General features: G+C 36.3%; 1 protein-coding gene across 4 annotated transcripts in view; it reads right to left on the bottom strand.

Annotated features, from left to right (window-relative positions):
• VPS13B (vacuolar protein sorting 13 homolog B) overlaps positions 1 to 19,457 on the bottom strand; it is a 425,857-nt gene that overhangs the window by 93,434 nt on the left and 312,966 nt on the right. For all 4 annotated transcript variants that reach the window (XM_071738035.1, XM_071738039.1, XM_071738037.1 and 1 more), the window contains exons 35-36: positions 12,905 to 13,042; positions 1,813 to 2,223 (exon numbers count right to left, since the gene is read on the bottom strand). In XM_071738035.1, the coding sequence (XP_071594136.1) occupies positions 1,813 to 2,223; positions 12,905 to 13,042 (549 nt within the window). The remainder of the gene's footprint in view (positions 1 to 1,812; positions 2,224 to 12,904; positions 13,043 to 19,457) is intronic.

Here is a 19,457-nt window from a genome sequence, read left to right as displayed (position 1 = left end):
TTTTTTTTTTCTTGAAGTTATAATTTCCACTTGTTTCTATCAGAATTTTAATTTTAAATAAATGATTTTCAATAAATATCTGAGCAGTTTACTACAAGAATTTTTTAAAGTTTAAATCAGTTTTGTGTACTCTTGTACTTTTGGAACTTAAAACAATTTATGTCACTGACACAGTATCACGCAAAATGTCATGCATATGTATTTCCCTTTTTTAAAAGCAAAGGTAAGGCAATTTCAACTGGAAAAACGTGAAAGGAGTTTGTTGGTGTACAGTTATCATCTGGTAATGAATTTTCTTCATACCGAGTAACTAATTTCCATTTTCAGTAGATTCATCATCAGTGTTGCTTTACCTAACAATGCTTGCCAGACTCCAAACTCAGTGAAGATCTGTGTATAGCTTGTTTCATGAAAAAAAAAGATTGCCTTCCTCAGACTGCCCAAAGAATTAAGAAATAGAGCTTCATATCAGAATGTTTCTGTGGCTTAAAGCAAAGGCAAAGTACGTCCTCCTTCTGGGAGGATGAAAAACTCCAGGGTAAGTGATACATGCTGCTAAGTTTGCCAGATTGCTTTATAGCACAGTGATGGAACGGGCTCAGCTTTCATATATCGAAGCTTGCTGTGGACACCATAATGCACCATAAGACATATAATATTTAAAAGATAGAGGGGAAGTGATGGAAGGAAAGATTATTACACAGAAAGAAAACCAGAACTACTTAAAGGACATTGGAAAGGCCTTTTACTCAGTTGCAGTGCTTTCTATGCTAGGGTTGCAATCTGATTAGAAAAGCGTGGGAACACAGGCTCTGTACTGCTGTTTATTTATGGATAAATATATATATATACAGTACTCTTGATTTGATCCATAAAAAGGCTCCAGCACTTTCACAGGCTTTCATGTCTTATGAACCTTAAATTTTTCATTTTTAACTTCTAAAACAATAAAGAAACACTGAAACCTGCTGGCCTGAGAAGAAATACTTCTGATGAAAAAGAAATAAAAATAAAAAGAAATAAAAAAAAAGAAATAAATCACCACCTCACTTGGCCTACAACTTGTTCTTCTCAGCTACAGACCATTTTACCTGGCACAATTACTCTGCCAACTACCTACATCTGGCTCATCTCCCCATCATGTAAATGTACCCTCTTATTAAATTTATTAGAAGACTAATAAAACAAGTTAGAAAGACACTCAAAATGTCTTCATTTTAAATGAGTCTCTGGTATCCTGGTAATTGTACCCAAGGTGTGAAGTTTCCTTGCAGTCCTGAAGTAATGAGGCTGGAGCACCAGTTTTCCCCGGGTGACTCTCAGCTGTGCAGAGAAAGCATGTAAAAACTTAAAACCTCATAAGCCTGAAGGAGAATAATGGTATAACCCAATATTTACATAGTAGGGCTCTGAACACTTCTTGTATTTTTTTTAAACAGAAATATAGGGTCCTAACAAGAAAATACAGTTATAAAGTGAAAGCTGTCAAAATTTTGTCCTTTGAAGCATGCGCTGAATCATCAGAACACCAAAAAAATGGTTCTTGCAGCAACTATTCCAGCCAGAATTCTGTCAATAAATTAGTAATTACAAGCTAGGGAATATTAACTACAAAGTTTAATTAAGCACTCTTGGGTGCAGCCTCAATGAAAGGAAAACTTTGGAAATGTAGTCTGTGAGGAATTTGCTATTCTCTGTTGTAGATTCATTATTTCAGCCAGAGGAGTTCTCTTCAATGCCCCACACTTTAAATGGTTACCAGACCACCACTTGAACAAATCAGTAGCACTTCCAACTTTCAAAAACTCTTACCTGCAGTTTTATGCCCACTTTTAATATTCAGGCTCCCGGTGAGGTTTGACGAAGAGACTAACAAACAAGGTTTACTGGGATGCGGGATGGTTTCCATGGAAACAACCATTTGAACAGTGTGAATGGAAATTTTCTGGAAGCAGGAAAGGGCTGGCCACAAGTTTTCTTGCACTGGCGGCTTCTGCGCAGCACTGGTGGGTGCTGCAGGTGGCAAATCCCTTGTACTGGGCTGACTGGTTTTCCGAGTGACATCCTCATCTGGAATGACACCAGGTGATGGAGCAGCCTCTTTCCTGGGCTCATCATCAGCATCTGTGGTCACGATTTTCTTCAAAAACTGGTTTATTTGATCAAGTCTGACAAAACTGAGGTTTGCTTTCAAAGGTTTTGAGATGTCCACGTTCATGTCAGCTGTAGAAGAGAATCGAAGAAAGAAATATGAGAAGCTATCATACAATACAAGCTATTCAAGCAATATAAAAATATTAGGCATCTAATGGAAATACCATTTCTCCCATGTTTCTTTAGAAGTAATGAATCAATGTTAAAACATACTGAAACAATATTTTTATGAATAAATCTGAATTAAAACATCATGAAAAGTGATGTAAGAAATCTTCACTATACACAGTTTTAATGGAAGAAACATGTCACAAAGTTGATCTTATTTCCTTGGTTTTTTCCCAGGGATCACCTAGCTGAAAGGCACACACTTTATTTGAGTGTGTAGGAGGGTAAATACCTCAGTCCTTTTGTGTCAGAATGAGAGAAGAAGAAATGTGAAATGAAAAGCAAATATAAAAACGGAGGTATGTTTAGATGTGTTTGTTTTCCAGGAAGGTTGGAATAACTCAGTATTTTGAAAACATTATTTGTATCCATTGTAAAGCATTTTGGTACTTCCCAGTCTGCTAGAAGTCTCACAGAATTTTTAGAAATAACAACTAATATGAAGAACATTGCCAACAGTGGTATTTTAGTAGCTGAGATGTTACAGTTACCAAGATTATTTCACAGATGGGAACCAGAATTTTATGATAGTTGAAAGTAAATTCTATGCTGCTATCTGGCTTTTTATCAGTACATTACACATCATTACAGAATCCAGCTTTAGCTTGTTTTTTAAGCTCTTTCATTTCAAAATCAGCTTTCACCCGGTAATGAGGCAGCTATCCTGAGCAGCAGGAAAAGTTTGCTTTTCACTTTGGTGTTTGATTTGTACCACCCTACCCCCAAGAACCAAAAAGTATTAAAATTCTGTGCATATATCTAAAGTTGATTAAATGGTCAGAGAAAACAGCATTACTTGGTTTCAAATTTCATTGTAAATATATGTAGGAAACACTCTTTGTTGAAGGTTTCACACAGATTAATGAACACCTCACAAAAATTAGGATCTAGTTTCAAATTGTTCAGGATCATACTCTATTTTTAGCACTGATGCAAACTGATGAACTTGACTCTCCCAAACTTGAGTGAAATTACAAGGTTTTACAACAACAGTAAAGGGCTGTGGAAATAAAGCTTCAGAACTTTTCTTAAGCACAGGTTTATACTGACTTCAGAGAGTCCCAGACATATGAAAAAGCAATTTTCAGATCCCCAAAATATCTGGGGATTCTAAGTTTCAGGTACATGCTTTGGCACCTGGATTATAAACTAGCACTTCTACAAAGATAAGAGGAACTTATTAATAGCCATGTAATATTTATTATAGTTGAATTAAAAACCCGAAAACAATCTTAGAAAAAAGTCTGCAGCACTCCACCAGCCATAGCTAGCTGAAATTTAAGACTGGAAAACTATTTTAATTTTAACTTACAATTTTAATTAATGGCTTTCTAAAAATGCTTCCTCTTTTGTCAGACTTCCATGCTGAACTAGAAACTGTGGTGAAATACCAGCTAACATGTGGTCCTAGTAGAAGGGCAAGTATCAAAGCTAGGAAGCTAAACATCAAAAGACAGTAAGATTTTTAGACATTCAAAATGACCCATGATCAACTGGGAAGATTTTTCAAAATACTTAGATACTGATATCTGTAACTGAGACCAAGGGAAGAAAAAAGCCAAAATACTTTTGAAAATCTCCACTCTTCTTGGCACTAAGGAACATGCCTGGCTTTTTGCACACATCATTGGTCCCCTCCTCCCTTTGGATGGAAGAAGTAGATTCAGGAAGAAAGTAGAGACTCATGTGACATTCTGGTACTATGTGTTATTCTAATGAAACCAACCAACCAACAAAAAAAAAAAAACCCAAAAAAACAACCAACCCTAGCAACCAACAAACATCAAATGAGCAAAAACCAAAACAAATGAGTGGCAGTTTAAAAATTACCCAAGTCTGAAATCAAATTTATACAAGGATTTGGGTTTCTGAACCATTTAGGCACTTTCAAAACAAGTCCCTTACTGACTTAATTTTCTTCATTAGTGATGCAGTAATAAAGGAATAAAATAGAATTGATGTTGTTGGATTTTCTACATAATTAAGTTTGTAAATTAGTAAATGAAGAAAGGACCCTTATTGCTTGGTGTGACAGCTTTCACATCTGCCTGTTTTGTCAAAGAAAAGGCAGTGTTTTATGACTAGTACTAGTCACCTGTTTTCACAAAGACTGCACTCATCCAAGAAAGTAATAAAAAAAATGGACATTGGGACTTCCCTGTTTTCTATCTGGAAACTGCACATGTCACACAGAAAATTGTTGTCATGACTGGTAACTTGACAAAGATTTGTATTAAGTTATTATTATCCAGTGAATCAGCCCTGACTGAAGGTGGTAGCAGCCAGAAGAATAATTGCAGAAAATGTCACCCTGGAACCCTCACTGCAAATATTTTAACTATCTCATAATGAAATAGGTTATTTTTACAACTTGGGAAAGATTATGTAAGGAGATTCTTCGGCATTTTAAGTAAAACATTCAAAACATTTAAAAAATCTAATTGAGCAATCAGTATGTTTTTAGTATTTGTGTTGGTCAATATGCTTTACACTTTAAACTTAGAGCTGCAAAAGAAACTAAGATTCCAAGAAAAACATATATAAGTGATGGACAGGAAGAGGAAAAACTTATGGAATATGAAGAGCTATTTGTAGCAGTTCATGAACAGAGATGTTCAGCAGCTTCTCCAGTCATGCAAAACGGGCTAAAAATAGAAGTTACAAAGCAAAGGGTCACGTAGATGCAGCTGGAATAAAATTTTCAGAATGTGAAATCCAAGGGTAAGTCTTATTACAGGATCTTAAACACCTTGGGAAGCACATCATACAACACCCTGCAGATTCTGTACCGGTAGGAAAATAGATTCTCATAATTCAAACAAGTCTTTCAATTGTCAAAAATTACACCAGAATCAGGACATGGCAAAAAGTAGCTCAAAGCCACCTTTAAATTGTCAGTTCCATCAGACTCCTGTCTACTGGTGACTCCCTATCACAGTTATACCTCAATGTTTTCTTTAGATTTAAGACATAATAATAGCAACCAATTACTTTGCCAGGTGTTATCTATTTCCAGCAAATAAAGAGTAAAGAGATTACTGTGGTTGTAAACAGACTGAATTCAAGTGAGTTATTTCTGGTTATCTTTTAATCAGACAGTTTCAAATGATATCAAAGCTATGCAGCAATTGAGTATAGAATTTGAATTGGTATTTGTGCCTCTCAGCTTCTTCACTACATTTCTTTAGATTACCCAGCAAATCCATGTCTGTCAATTATTAGTTTCTAGTAACACTTCACAACTTTCTGAACAGCCACTAGGAAACAGAATGATGAAATAACTATTGAGTTAAAAGGAGATTAGATAAATATAAATAAATTACACTTATTATATGCTCCCACTACACCAGGAGATGACTTAACAGCGAAAGGAAAAGAATCACATTGCAATAATGAAATCAGAGAGGGAATTAGGTCCCAGAGGCAATTCTACGGAGTTTATGTTAATGTACACCTTGTGGGGGACCAAAAATCAACTGAAATAGTTTCCTGAAAACTGTTTCCAGCTATTTTCTCATTTTAAAAGTTCCAACTTCACTTGACCCATTAGTCATCATATTACTTACATTTATTATGTATTTTGAAATCTATTACAAAAAACCCAATGGATTCAATATGGCCTGTTTGAACAAAATCATAACATCCATAAAAGAAAACCTATAAGCAGCACTCTGAAATGTCTGTCTGAAACAATTTCTTTCTTTGTCATTTTATTACTTAGAGCTTTAGATAAAAAAAATTCAGGGTTATGAGTATTTTACCCTTGTTCTCCATAACATTCAGATTTGTACTGTGAAGATATAATTTTATTCAGTGAACCTCGGATAACAATAATACTCAAAAGGACTTTTTATTTGGTGGTCTAAGAATGAAAAAGCAGCACAAATAACAGGGGTCCTAACAAGTTACTTTAGGTCAATCCAAGCTCTTACTGTGGGTCTGTGGGTTATTCTAATATATGCCATAACTTAATGTACACCAGGTTACTACTTCTATGACTAATAAAACTACCATAGTACACTCTTAATCTGAAAAACCAGAAAGTAACTCCATGAAAATTATTTATAAGCTTTATTTATAAGACTGGGATCTTTTCACACACTGAGAAATGTTAAACTGTGATAGAGAAAAATACGGCATCTTCCAAGAATTTGTTCACTTCTCATGCACCAGTGGATTTTTTATTTCTCATTTTTTATTTCTAATATAAAAAGGCCAGGTCTTTCTCCCTCTGGATGGACACAGATCTTGCTTTTCTCTACCCCAAAAACACTATAAAATATGAAACTTTTTAATAAATAGTACTACTATAGAAGAAAGTATTATTTGCCCTAAACTCTTAGGAGGATTGGATTGCTAACCAGGGGAGAGCCAGACAAAAAGCATGAAACATGTTTCCATCAGTAATATTCTTTCTCTGGGAGCCACCCATACTGTTGTAAGCAGTTTAAACAGAGGAAATCTGAGGAAGGTAAAGGTAATCTTGAGCACTGAGATTCTGATTTGGAGTCAGGGTGGCCCTTCAGCAACAGGGAAATAGCTGAATTGCAAAAATTAAATTTATAAAAATAGGAAAGAGAGAGACACGTGAAGAAAAGACTAACTGTACTGTTCTCAATTGTCCTTGGTCAGGCATCAAAAGAGAGACAAATTAAAAGAAATTGAAAAGCAAAAAGAATCCAAATGAACTGTTTTTATCCTCTAATTCATCATTCCCAATTTGGATCAAGGGAGAAGAGGAAGAAACTTGAGACAAGGCTTCAGAGGCCATCTGCAGTCCATCTTGTATTCTGCTTCTGTGAGACAGATGCCAATTAATCTGTAAGAGGCTGGTAGTCACTGTTCAGTATTTCTACCTACTCCCATCTGTGTGTTGCAGCCCCACAGAAGCAGCTCTTTAAGGCCAGTATGGCAAATTCCAGCCATCAGGGAACTTGATCAACTCAGCCAAGCAGGGTATTCCACACGGGTAACAACTCCACTTCCACAACCTACTTTGTTATTGACATCACACAAAGGCAACACTGACCCATTAACAGCTCTAGCAAGCCAGTGTCTGGGTCTGAGATCTCAGATGAGGCTCAGAGTGATGTAATTCTATTAATTTTTTTTTTTAATTGTCACAAATGAACCAAAATAAATTGTAGGCTGAGAAGACGAAAGACACCATTAATAAAGGACAGAAGATCACAGCTATTCGTAGGATGCTGACTAAAATTAAGCAACAGTGCAACTACCAAATCCAGTACAAAAGTGTGTCAAAGGCTGGGTAGTGAGCCCAAAAATTGTAATGAGGGCACTGGGAGAGCTCTAGCATGAAAAAGAAACTCTAGCTAAGGGAAACATTAACTCTCTCAACAGTCAGGGAAGCTGGAGCACAATATGGTGAGAAAATAAATTGTTCCAGGTCATGGAGCATGTTTTTGGAAAAGAACCCATGAATACTAATTCTCTATTTGTCTGCTTAGCTGCTGAAAAATACATCTGTATTAAGACATACAGAGAGCATTTCAAAAAATTCAGCAAATGTTTGAACTAAGTTTTAAAAGAATGTCAACACACTGCAAAAGACACCAAGAAAATCTTTTCCAACTTTTCCATGTGGCTTCAGTGTGCAGTTTTCACTTTTACTACTTATGCATTCAAGAAACTAAATTTAAAATAAATGTTCTAGACACTGCTTTTAGAAAGGCACTTTGATAATTTTATGCATTATTACATTGATATTATGGACAATAGATGTGTCAAAACCAAAGCAATACCTACAGGCTGGTACACCTGTTTGGAATATTCCTCTTTGCCCTCTTAATCAAATAAATATAATTTCATGGCTACAGTGTCACTGCTTTAAAAACTTGTTTGTAAAAGAGTAAAGGGAAAAAAAAAACCTACTAGAAAGCTCAAAAGTTTTGCAAATGACCCAGAGTTAATTAGAAAAGTCTGCACCCTGGCTAGTTCCCCTTCTCACGTGTCAGCTCTCATTAAATCAAAAAATTCTCATTTCAAAGTTAACAAACACCATGGTTAACAAAACTGTTAAACTGGGATCAAGTGGGCACATTCCTAGGTTTATATATGATGTCATGCTAAGCAGCCCACAGCTGAACTTGCAAGTAGTATGAATGATTTTTCAATATATTAAGTATCTGATCTAATGCTAATTTTCTCTCTATGGGCTAACTGTGCTGGGAACAGGTGGCCCTGCTTTCAATTACGGAGGGCTAACATGCCAGTGTGAGGCCTGGATTAGTTCACCTTCTCACAGGGAATTTGCCTCGGTTGGGAATGGATTTATTATGGCTTCACACATGGAACGGAGCTCATGTCAGCTGAGGGCAGTGATACATCATATGATTCAAATTAACCTGCTGTGGACTGTTCCGCAGGGCTGATATTGTGTATTAAAATGACGACATTTTTAAAACAGCTTGAAAGAAACCAGGATTGCTGAAGTGCAATGGTTCCAATTTGTTCCAACTAATCTATCACCTGCTGGAGATATTATTCCAGTGGGTTTCTGGTAGCTGCTATTTTCCAGGTTTCTCCAAACCACTGACCTTGCTAATGGGTACAATCGTTGCCTTTGCAAGGGGGGAGAAAAAGCAGAGAGCACCCCATGGCACAGTTTGTTGCTTTTTACACATAAAGCCTGACCCAGTGCTGTGCCCCTCCTGGTGCCCACACCATCCCAGGGAGGGACTGGCAGGAGAGGTCAAGCCCCCAGTTTATCTTTACCTTTCAGTAGGACATGGTATTTCTTAATTTGTCTGGATAGTTTGTAGTTCTGTAGAAATTATTTCAGAAGCTGTAGTAGGAAGGACCTCAGCAAATTCACCTTTCCTAACGTCCTCCCAAGAAAAACTGAGGGAAATGGACTTTGGCATAAACCATTTGTATTTTACATGTATAAGTATTTTAAGGCAATTTGTATCAAGATGCACTTCAGAAACTTGTTTGGTATAATTTGCAGAAAGAAGACATTAGAAAGATTTTGTAGCTAAGAAAGCATAGCTGATTTGAAAACAAAATTTCCCAAGGAGATACTAGGAGATAAACATAATAAATTTTTAAAATCTGCTAAAACAACATGGCCGCATTTGTTTCTCACCTAAGGAATAATATCTAATGCTGAGCAGTTCACTCATATGTATTAGACAAGAATTAAATGTATTATCCAGTAGCAGACTGAATATAAAAGAGAGGGTCATGAGGTACGTGGAATTTAATTTTTTAAAAATAATTAGTTACTGCAGAAAAAGAAAGAATAGTCCTTTAATACACTGCAGGGTTAAAGTTGAGGCCTGTTCCCACAGGCCTGATGATGAATGCTTATTTCTTCTAGGATCCTATTACCTTAAATCTGGAAGAAATATCATTTTTTTCTTTAGTTGCCAAAAATGTACAAAATAATCAACTCATGTGGCAAGAAGTGCATTAATGTATCCTGTTATTCTCATTTAATTAGTGGTTTCCAAGTTTAGCTACTTGCTGTAGTTTTTTGATCTCCAAGCTAATCTGGACTGACAACCTGGTTTCCTGTGTGGTGAAGCCATACAATTTTGCTGTGGAACACTATCTACTTATCTGTTTCAGCTGACAAACTATTTACAAGGAGTACTGGTTTTATCTAACACAGCAAACACTGGGAACCACTTGCAGACTTTTTCTTTTAACTGCTGGCACAGAAATTTCCATCACAAAACATAAGCATGTTTGATTGTTGTATTTGAAATTTTACCTCAGCACACAAATGATGTATTTTGTAAGGGAAATTACATTACAACTAATTAAACACTGACCTTTGAACACTTAAAATCTGTAAAGTCACCTCAACTGTTACGTCAGATTTTTGTCTACAGAGGCACAACTTTCAAAAATGTGCTGATGTTTCAGAACAGCAGACCAGCTATACCAAACAGATAGCACCTACTATAGGTGCTAAATTAATGTATTTTAATAATTTACTTACTCCACTTATAAAAAGCATATATCTAAGTGAATGTGCAAACACAGCATGTCCTTAGAAAATGTGCCAGTGAGCAGCAGCATTATTTGCCAAATGTTCACCAAAAAAGATTAGGCCCTCGAGGCCTCCAACAGAAGTGTGCTCCAGCAATGTATTTATTTATTCAATTTATTAGCTGTGATGCCTCCCATCACAAACACAGTTTGTCTGGTGACCTTACGAGAGCTCTCAGGAGTTTTGATGAGGTTCTTGTCCTCAATAAACAACTACCAGCTTAGGATCTGGTGATGTAGACACTTTCTCCAGGGCTGCTGACGGCCAAGCTACCTCACCCTGGAAGAAGTTGTGGTTGGAGAACTTTCCCCTTAGGAGAGTTAGTAACTTATTTTCCAGTAGCCTGCTGAGGAGCTGTCAAGCTTCCATAACTCTTTGCATGTGCTGTTCTGATGCAATCACAGGCGGAAAGCGCCTTCCATTACTCATGCAATGAAACCTCCAGCCCCCAAGGAAGGCTTCTTGGTAAAGGTTAGTTTATTTGAAGAGGATCTCATAATGGCAACAGCTGAGGTCAGAGAAAGCTGCAAAGGAATGCAGAGCTGTTTTGCTACATTACACCAGCAAAAATATTCATTAAAATTTAGAATTACTGTGGAGTCATGTATGATGATAGTTGCAATTAGCAGGAAAAGGATGCTGTTGGCTAGGAGGAAATCTCCGATGTTCTATATGCTTCGTGAAAATACATTCACTAAAGTGCATTTATTTATTTTTTTTCAGTTCCCTATTTAGCCAAACACCATGGAGGGGAGAGATACAACCCTGACTTGGGACCTGACTGAATTGCTGAGAATGAGGCAGACACTCAGACTGCTTGTGAGTATATACCATATCCATGCATATATACACCAGCTTCCATGTTTGCTAGTCTTGCCTGACAGGAGAGCTGTCTTACTGACAGGAGAGCATCAGGGAAACACCTTCAGGTGTGTAATAAATTAAATATAAAGGCTGTGCCAGAAAACTACAGTGAGAACTTTGAGAAAAGGGGAATGCAGAAATGAAGGGTCTGGGAATAATGGGAAGCTGCCAGATGTGGGGAGAGAGGATAAAAAAGAAGAAAAAAAAAAACCACCAAAAAAAAAGAAAGGGAAAAAGTAAACCAATCACACAGCAGCGACCAAAAAATTGCAGCCTTGAGAGAGAATACATTTTCCTTTTGGCTTTCCCATGTAACTAAAAAATCCCGATTCTTGGTATTTCTCTGCTTTCACCAGCTACCTATAAAAGCCACTGATAGTAGGTATCTCTTGTGCTGGTTATGATTAGAATGAAAATGTTCCCTTATTATCAGTCCTGTAGTTCAAATAGCAGTTAAACTTACTGTAGGTCTGAAGGTTCAAAATCTTATTAATGAAGGAAAAAATAGAACAATATAATGAAAGCTCTGCACTGTCAGATGATTTTAAAATTTTCTCTTATAATAGTGTTTTTAAGGTGGGACAGGAAACTGAAAAAGGGGCAATGATTAGGTTGTTAAGGTACTTTATTCTTTCTTTAAGACTCATGCCTACCTGCACATAAATTATGGATTTTCAAGTTAATCACAATACTTACAGTCAGTGGGTGAATAAGCAACTCTCATTCTCTGGTTGTTCAATTTGATATCCTGGGGTCTGATACACAGATGCAATTACTGCATCACCCAAAGACAACATAAACTGTGTTTTCAACATCTAAATTTCTGTATTTTGAAGTACCCTTGAAAACTAATTCTCTGTTTAAATTAGTAACTTAGTAAATTAGTAAATAAATTAGTATTATGAAGAAACTTTTAATTTTGCTGTGCCAGTTGCCTTTTGTGAAATGGCAAGGCCGTAATATTCCACTACCCGTGAGAAGGTTGTGCAGGTAAATTAGTATTTCTGTAGTGCTCAGGTCCCAAAGCAGTAAGGAACAAGTAATTCTGCTGTAGAGGCCCCCTTACATGGTGTACCTATATGAACAGGTAACAGAATGAACAGGAAAACCCAGTACTGAAATGTTGGTCACCAAATGACTGATAACAGCTCATTCTGTGCACTGAGTGAAGTAGGGCTATTAGGGATAAGGATATTAGACAAGAAGAATTTACACATTTCAATAAACTACAACAAATATGCATAAGAGAAATTAATTGTGATGGCACAGGGAAATGCAAAGGTATTTTATAACTTCTAATGTAACCTCAACCATATTCTATATAGTAATATACTTATAAATACATAATTCACAACACAGAGAATGGATGACATATTTCAATTTGCAGGAGTTTCTGGTACTCCAGAAGAGAAAATTTAAGTCACATTTCAAGTAAATACTAATAAGCCTTCATACTACATCACTAACATTCAATGTTAACTAAAGAAACACATTAGTTTTTTTTTAATTTTACAGTATCTACACTTTAGGTTAGAGGAATGTGCAATGTCCAGGTATCCAGATTCCACAGATGGAAGAAAATTTCACATTCATTAGCATGGAATACATTTTTCTGATAATCCAGCATATGTGTGTCTATGTGTGCATATCTACAAAGAGATTATATTAGAAAAACAGAGATTAAAGTGCAATGCTTACCTGGTCCATTAAGGAAGTCTTTAATTTGCACAGTGATAAGAGGAGGTGGAATACCACTTTTAGCATCTACCTCTCCTGCTACTGTCTGCAACCAAATCTTGCAATAATCGAGAGCTTCTGGTAGAGTTTTCCCAGGATCTACAGATGATAGTGATCATAGTTATTAATATTATTATATACATAGCAAAATGCTACATACAAAATAAAATTTAAAATTTTAAAACATAACACAGTAAATGTTCTTAGTGCTACTGTTATACATAGATAGCACTTGTGCCTACAGAACAGATGCATGTAAACACACGAAAAAGAGCAAAGCTGTAATGGACAAAATATAAAAAAACTGCAAAAATAACAAGTAAAATATTAGTAAAATACATCATTTACCACAAGATGACCTCAATTAGCACACAATATTAGCTTTAATTATGATTACAGTTATGGTGCTCAAGAGAATCTGTGCTCAAAACCAATAAATTTTACAAAACAGAGGAAAGAGATCAGGTTAGGAAAGCAAAGGCACAGAGAGAATGGGATCTGAAAAGGGGGGGGTGGTTAAGGGCAACAGGAAACCTCTCTATAGGAATGTCAATGATAAAAGGAAGAATAGGGAAAATGTGGACCCACTCCAGAAGGAAATGGGAGAGCTGGTCAGCCAATATGTAGAGAAGATACTCAATGACTACTTTGCCTCAGTCTTCACCAGCAAGCACTCTGGTCACCACTAGACCACCAACATGGTCTCCATGTCACAGAATTCAAACTATGTATTTGAATGTTACCAGCTATCAGGGACAGAGCACAATAACAATGTGGCTATATCACTGTCTTTGGAACTTTGCTCAACACCTAATCAGTAACTATTCCTGCATACCACCTTGAATTGCATTCCTTTGAACAGTTTATAATATTACAGTAGTACATTAAAATTTATTTCCTCCTATTCTTTTCTTCACTTTCGGCATATTATAAATGGCAAAAACAGTACTGTAAAAGCGTTTTTTATTCTTTAGCATCACATGACCTTCATTTTAAAAGTCCTAAATTTTGGCACTACAGGTCTTACATTCTAAATAATCAATTAGTCTTTATCATCAAGACTGCTGAGTGGATTACTGGAAGTCTTTCTCATCCTTAATGGTTTAAGATTATTTTCTTGATGTTATTCTTTCTATTTTTAGTCAATTAAAAACTGTCATAGTTGCTTTGAGTTTTACTGAAAAGACTCCTTTCAAGAACAGTATTTAAGTACCCACTATTATAGTCAACATATGGTATTCTTGGTATCCCAGTCATATGTGGACTGGGTATATAAAGTCAGCTTTGGAATTTGTATTTCTTGACCTTATCATGTGATTCATATAAAACTTGGCACATATGAACCCTTATGTGATTTCAAAGAACCTACTGAAACCAATTGATCATGACTTTAGATCTATATGGAAAAGATCAAAAGTTAGCACATTCTTCTGGTTTTATTTGATCAATTTTCAGGCAATGACTTTACAGCAGTATTTGTACTGCATGGCATATACATTACAGCCTTTCCTTCCCTTTATTCCTGCTATACATTTATAAAGCCAGCTCTCAGCAGTTATTTAGGAGATCTCACTGCATGCAGCAGATTTGTGTATTTTCCACATGAATTTCTAAATTTTCACTGTCCTTAGCCCTTTCTCTTAATTATATTAAACAAAATGGTGTGGCTTTTCTCTATAGTAACTGCTTTTTCTATAGAAACTCTCTTTTCCACAGTAACTACTTTAGGGAATATATCGCTGCCTGTGTCTGGAGTTTGCCTAATGTACTGAAAATAATAATAAAAAATCTTTACCACCAAAGTACACATCTATTCCAAAATACAGTTTTGTAGTTGTTTTGAAGAAGGATGTTGTCTCTTACTTGGATCTATACTCAAATGTTTTGTTTTGTACCACTGAATAAGTAAAATACTATTGTTTTTCAGAATATAGAGTGCAAAGCCTTGTAGTAGGAGCATCACTGATACAATTATATTGATCTTAAAGTTACCATTCCTTCAGCAGTATCAATACAAACATTTATGTGTACTAATATAGAGCAAACACTTGCAACATGCCACTACTTTGTCTCATTTCTGTAAGATAGCACCGCATGCTGTACATAGTAACCTAGATAATCCAATGGCTTTTCCAGTAAGTTTAGTCAAACATTTCTTCTGAAGAATACATTCCTGCTATCCAAAGATGTGTTTAGTTTATAAAATAAATTATTTCAAATTTAATAATTGTTTCAAAGTTGTAGCTATTTAAAGATGAAAATATCTCTGACAAAAAGAACTTAACATAGCATAAAACCCTTGTGTGACATAATACATTAGCTATACAAACACTGCCCTCAGGGCACTGGGAATTGCAGCACTTCAGCACAGAATCAAAAAAGTAAAGAAACCAAGGGGCTCTCAGGAGGATATTCTGATCTGTCACATTTCTGAGGAGTGCAGCACTGTCACCTCTTCAGTACCTGAGGCACTGCAGGGCTGAGATACCTGCATAATGGGAAGGACTCCATTTACAGATCAGGAAAACAACACAAACCTCAATGCACAAAATTAGCCTGTGTCCAACAAAGTATATTACTTTTAACCCTTTTAACCCAGCACTGGCTGTAATGATTTCAAGTGTTTTTTTGTTTGTTTGTTTGCTTGCTTTTTAATCATGTGGAACTGTGTTATTCTGAAACCAAGCTAATTCTGGAAGCAGGACAGTTGCACTGACACGATTTTGCATCAGAGTTAATGATCCCAAAGAGCCATACAAAGAACTGGTTTGAGTGTTCCTAAACCCATGGCATATGGTAAATTTGGAACCTGGGTTATAGACTTGACTGTACATCCAAATTTGCTAGATATGGATCAATAAATATCTTTTTTTAATGTAAAAAGAACAAAGTTAAAACCTAGAGCTTTCAAAACTGACTACGCTGGTGTGTATCTCAGAAACTTGACAGGAGTTCCAAATTGGAACTATGACTTGTATCTGGGCAGGACAATTTCATTTACATCAAAGGTCAAAAGACTGAAATAAGTGTGTCTTGACTAAAATACATTCTAAGGTAGAAAACAGCATATCCATTTTCACAGGAATAAGGATCAAGAAAGAAATAAAACAATATCAGATCAATTGATCTATCACTATGTCAAAGGTTTAGTAACAGCCAGAGAAGCAACTGAATGAAAAAGAGAAAATTTAAGCTGAAAAGTGAGGAATTCCTGCTGGTGAGAGCTGTTAGAAAAAGGACTCTTCTCCCTCAAGGAAATGATGGAAACATTCAGAATGTTTAAAAATACACTTGACAGAGCACTATAAAATATACAATAGGGAACAATTATGCATCAGCAGGGAACTGGTCTGAATAATGTATTATAATAGGTCATTTCCATTTCCATTTTCTATGATTCTCTCAAAAATCAACACTTAAATTTGCAGTTATTTGTATAAAGAAAATGCTGGAGAAAACCCAAGGGACGCATATATAAGTAAAAGGAGAGGCTAGAATTACTTTGCAGCAAGCCAAGAGAGAGAAAAGAAAGGCTTGAGAAGGGAAGAGCAGTGAAGACAGCCAGAAATTCTATCCTCTACACCATGTGTACAAATTTGACTGTGGGCAGCGAAAGAAAAATGGTGAGACAATTATCACAGATTGACAATCAAGACTGTAATTTAAAATCTGTAAGACTGAGAAGCTTAGAGGCCTTCTTGTTGAAGGCCTCATGTAAATCCATAATTTCTCTCACCCCTCCTTTTAAAAATAAATAAATAAAAAAAATCTCTGGCTAGTTTTGAATCCACTCAAACATCCAAAGCCACTTCTAATCTTGCTAAGGTCCAGATCTCAACTCAAACCTTCACAGTTCATGAAGCGTTTGATTTCACAGAAGCAGCAGAAGAAATTTCCATCCTGAAGGTTTTTATTCTTCAAACTGTGGGTTTGTTCCAGTTTGCAGCTGAGAGCCAGGGCAGCTCAGCAGGCATAGCCAGAGGGGGGCTCTGATGGGGGGGTTCAGTGATCCACAGCACCCCAGAAACTGCCAGGCAGGGACAGGGCTACTGAGTGTGTGTGGGGGATGGCAACTTGGCCCATTCAGCTGGAACTTGACCCAGATGCTTTCATTTCAATGGATGAATCATATTTTGGTCTGCATTCAATCTTAAAAGCCAGTACGATGCTGAACTCATCCCTGCATTTCAAACTCTGAAGTGGAACGTTTGGTCTTGTTTTAAAAATGGTTTCCATTGGAATTTAAAAAACACAAGTGGGAAAACGTATCTATGAGCGTACTCACAAGTGCTGTGTCAGGAAGTTCAAAAATGAGCACTTACAGTAACCTGAGGAATGTGCATTCCCAGGCCAGCTTGTCTTTACGGGTGGAGGCTGCATCCCCCCACCACATCCATGAGTGCAGATGTACTGGACAATAATTACACTTGGAGGGGAACAGGTGATGCTCCAGCAGAACTCCCTCAATGCAGTACTAGGAAAGAGCCTTAAATCCCCTCTATGCCTCTGAGGAAGCACAGGCTGACAGGGAGGCAGTGAATCAGACTTCCTGCCAAAGCCAGCCTGCTCTGCTCTCTACACAGCCTGGCCTTTCCATTAGATCAGAGGTTACATGTGGTCTTAGCTACTGCATATGCTCTTCATGGACCCCCTGCCATCAAAGGCGTGGGTGTTAAAAAAAAAAAAAAAATCCAGGAATAATGCTGGATGGCCTCACAATGAGTGTTTTCTGCAAATGCTTCATTGGCGGAAGTTGAAGAAATTCCATGCATAACAGATACTTATTGAGAAGTTTCTCTCCCTTAAAACGACCAAGTACCACAACCTCCTCTTTGAAAGTAAACAAACAAACAAATAGAAAAAAGATTTTTCAAGAATGCCCAGAGCACAATGCTCAGGAAATGAGGCAATTTTGTATCTGGATTACATTACCTGAAACAAAGGAAATAAAGATTTAAAAAAAATATTTAGAAAAGTGGCTTATGAGATTACATTAAAAACAATTTCACCCACTTTTATTTAAGAGGAAATGGCCAATGCTCTGTTGGCAAAAACTAATGATTAGCAGATGCCTTCCTGTTAAATGTAGGATGAGCAATGAATAAAAAAGTTTGGTTTATAGTATCTTTCAAGCTTTTAATACAGAGTATTACAAGTAAACTCAGGGAATAGCCAGTCTTTTTAATGGTGCTTATTAGCTAGTTAATATTTATTCCATTAATTTATTTACTTTGATTTGAAGTTCCTATACCTGGCAGTAGCATAATTGCACACAAGCTGTGCAATTACTAAAATAATTTAAAACACAAATGAAGCCGTTTAGCACATCCATAAAAAAACTAAGCTAATATTTTAATAACCTAATAAGTCTCCTGTGCTTACAAACTGACTTGCCAGTGGATTTGGTTGGAGAGAACATCTGAGGAAATTGAAAGCACAACCATCAGTCTTTACCTCCAAGGCTGGCAAATGCTCCCATATACAGACAGTGGCCTCGTGGAAATGTGCTGCTACTAACTGCTAATTAACACACTAACAATACTTAGCTTTTAAATAGCATATTTCCTATTTTATTCCCAAGTTCTTATTTATTTCATGTTTCAGAAAGTTAGCAAAAAAAACTAACCAAGCAATGCTAGTGACAAAGGAAAGAAGTTCTGTGTATAAAGAACATGTCTTTTGTCATGAAGAACATGGTTTTTGTCATGTGCATGTCTGCTGGCCACTGTGCAATACTTTATCTCACAGAAAAGAGTGAAAACTTAATGCGTAAGATCCTGAGTTTTAAGCTCTATTAGCTTGAAATCTTTCAAAAATAAGAACAGAACTCTTGTCCAAAATAAAGTATATGAAACTTAGTAACAGTATTAAAAAACTTCATTTCTACACATGTCCAAAGCAGTGAATGATCATAAGGCAGTAAGTTTAATTTTGTCAGCCCAGGATTAACTATTATTCTCTGCATAATTCATGCTGGTGCTGTTTTACAGGTTATTTTCCCTGTTTTACTCAAAGCTTCATAAAACAAATTCTCATCAAACCACCTGCTAGAAGCAGTTCTGAATTCTGAAGCATTCTTTTTTCACTTACAGCTGAACAATGTATTTCTTACAAATATACTAATGGCAGATGAGGGATGGAAAACATAACTAGGTCCAAACTAGTACCAGTTTTAATTTTGGAATTTTTTTTTTTGGAACTAATATCTGTCAAACAGTAAGACATTCCTAATTTCGCAATAGAATTTTGTATTTGCTTCTCTCTTGCAAGATCTGAGATTTGCTTCAGAACTGTAGACTTTTTTGTACTAAAAAAGCTGCAAGAAATAGCACAGTATTTCACAATACCTGAATTTACTGCTGGTGAACTCACACAAGTCATGTCTTATGAATCACACAACAAAACCGATTCAGAATTTTTTTTCCAAATGCTTAAAAAAATTCCTGAGGTATTCTTAGGCAGCATATATGGTGTATGCATATACACAGAACCATGGGTTGAAATGGCAGAGTTT

Source organism: Heliangelus exortis, chromosome 2 (assembly GCF_036169615.1).
Source record: "Heliangelus exortis chromosome 2, bHelExo1.hap1, whole genome shotgun sequence".
NCBI classification, from domain to species: Eukaryota; Metazoa; Chordata; class Aves; order Apodiformes; family Trochilidae; genus Heliangelus; species Heliangelus exortis.
This window is presented reverse-complemented; position numbering and strand designations above follow the sequence as displayed.